The sequence below is a fragment of the Sinocyclocheilus grahami genome, unplaced genomic scaffold (assembly GCF_001515645.1).
Source record: "Sinocyclocheilus grahami isolate Dianchi unplaced genomic scaffold, SAMN03320097.WGS_v1.1 scaffold132.1, whole genome shotgun sequence".
NCBI classification, from domain to species: domain Eukaryota; kingdom Metazoa; phylum Chordata; class Actinopteri; order Cypriniformes; family Cyprinidae; genus Sinocyclocheilus; species Sinocyclocheilus grahami.
In genome coordinates, this window is record NW_015505311.1 from 2060521 (window position 1) to 2062073 (window position 1553).

The following is a 1553-nucleotide window of genomic DNA, read 5'->3' on the forward strand; positions in this document are numbered from 1 at the left end:
TCCTGCTATTTTAACATAGTGTAAATAGGTATTTGCACTTAGTGTAAATAGCATATTAGTAAAAATACTGCTATTTTCACTTAGTGTAAATAGAATCCATTGCTAATACGAGATTCGAAAAGGGAGGGAAAAAAAGTTCAGCAAAAGGCAGGATCAAACCCGGATCGATCGCGTCAAAAAGCCAAAGGCGCGCACTTATCCATCTGCGCCACTGGAGCTGATGTTCACAGCCACTTTTAACTAAATGTAAATAGACACCCCGTAATTTTTATTCCAGAGTAAGGGCAATTCATGCAATACATTTAAACTGAGCTACTTTAATACAATCTCCGAACTTTCTACCACGACTCTGCTGTTCTTCGGCTGGTTCTTCCTGTATACGTTGATTGACAGATGTCTCGTCCAGTCAGCGGTGAGTAATCCCAAACCAATGGCGCTGTCTCAAACTATACCTACCTCTTCCGGTTTGTCTGATTTGTCGTTGTGTTTTCTGACTTGTTAATTTGTTTTCGGATTTTTCATTGTGTTTTCTGACTTGTTATAATGTTTTCTGAATTGTTGTTGTGCTTTCTGAATTGCTATTTTGTTTTTTAGACTTGCATTTGTGTTTGTAATTTGTTATTTTGTTTTCAGAATTGTGATTTGCTTTGCACTTCTCGGCCACCGTAATAAACCATTATAAACATTAAAACCCACACTTGATATTTGACAACATGTTTTCAAATGGGATTTCAATGGTTACCACAGTAACATAATTTCTGCCAAAATACCATAGCAACTACAGCTATTACTACAACTGTAGTGTAAAACCCTGTAAATCTCCTACTAAGTAGGAGGAGGTTTTCATTTGATCAGTGATGAGTTATAGCAGGTTCTCTATTAAATGTACTCAAACTTTTACCTATCATAATCTATTTTTTGAAGGGAAATATGGTTGCCATTGTAAAGCTTTCAAAATATTATTTCCCTACTGAAAACACTCCAAAGCTATGCATTATTCAAACACGTATGTTTACTGTCATAATTTCACCATACATACACAGTGATGTTTTGGTTGCCACAGTTCAGTCCGGATCCCCGTGAGACCGTGAGCAGCCACCGCACGAGCACGGCATCCTCCGGTACTCTGAAGTGGTTTAGCCGAACATTGCCGAACCAGCTGTATTTGGACAACCTCTGAGGCGTTTTAGAGTAGAACTCGTTCAAGTAAGTGACATCTGGGGGACAGAGCATGACGTCATGATGGCGTCAGACGTAAACAATCACGAGATCCCTTTATTCGCTTAAGACTTATTACTATATTTAAGCCTTATTTACGTATAAACATACTATAAAACAGATTTGCGTCCGATAATCTAAACGAGTAAATATATTTATGAAAAGCCTTGCCTATTGTTGTGACATTGAGTAAGGGCGAACAACTGGTTATTTTACACGTATTACTTAGTGCAGCTAAATTTTTGCGTTTTATTTAATGCCTGAAATAAAATGTCTGAAATGGCTGTTAAAAAAACGGCTGTTAAATACGGCAAATATATCTAAGATATCTAAAG

The 1553-nt window shown here is 37.2% G+C and overlaps 1 protein-coding gene across 1 annotated transcript in view; it reads right to left on the minus strand.

Annotated features, from left to right (window-relative positions):
• LOC107590745 (transmembrane protein 8B-like) overlaps positions 1–1233 on the minus strand; it is an 11055-nt gene extending 9822 nt beyond the window's left edge. Inside the window, exon 1 of the mRNA XM_016279652.1 lies at positions 1040–1233. Coding sequence (XP_016135138.1) covers positions 1040–1233 — 194 coding nt within the window. The remainder of the gene's footprint in view (positions 1–1039) is intronic.
• Between the last annotated feature and the right edge of the window lie 320 nt (positions 1234–1553).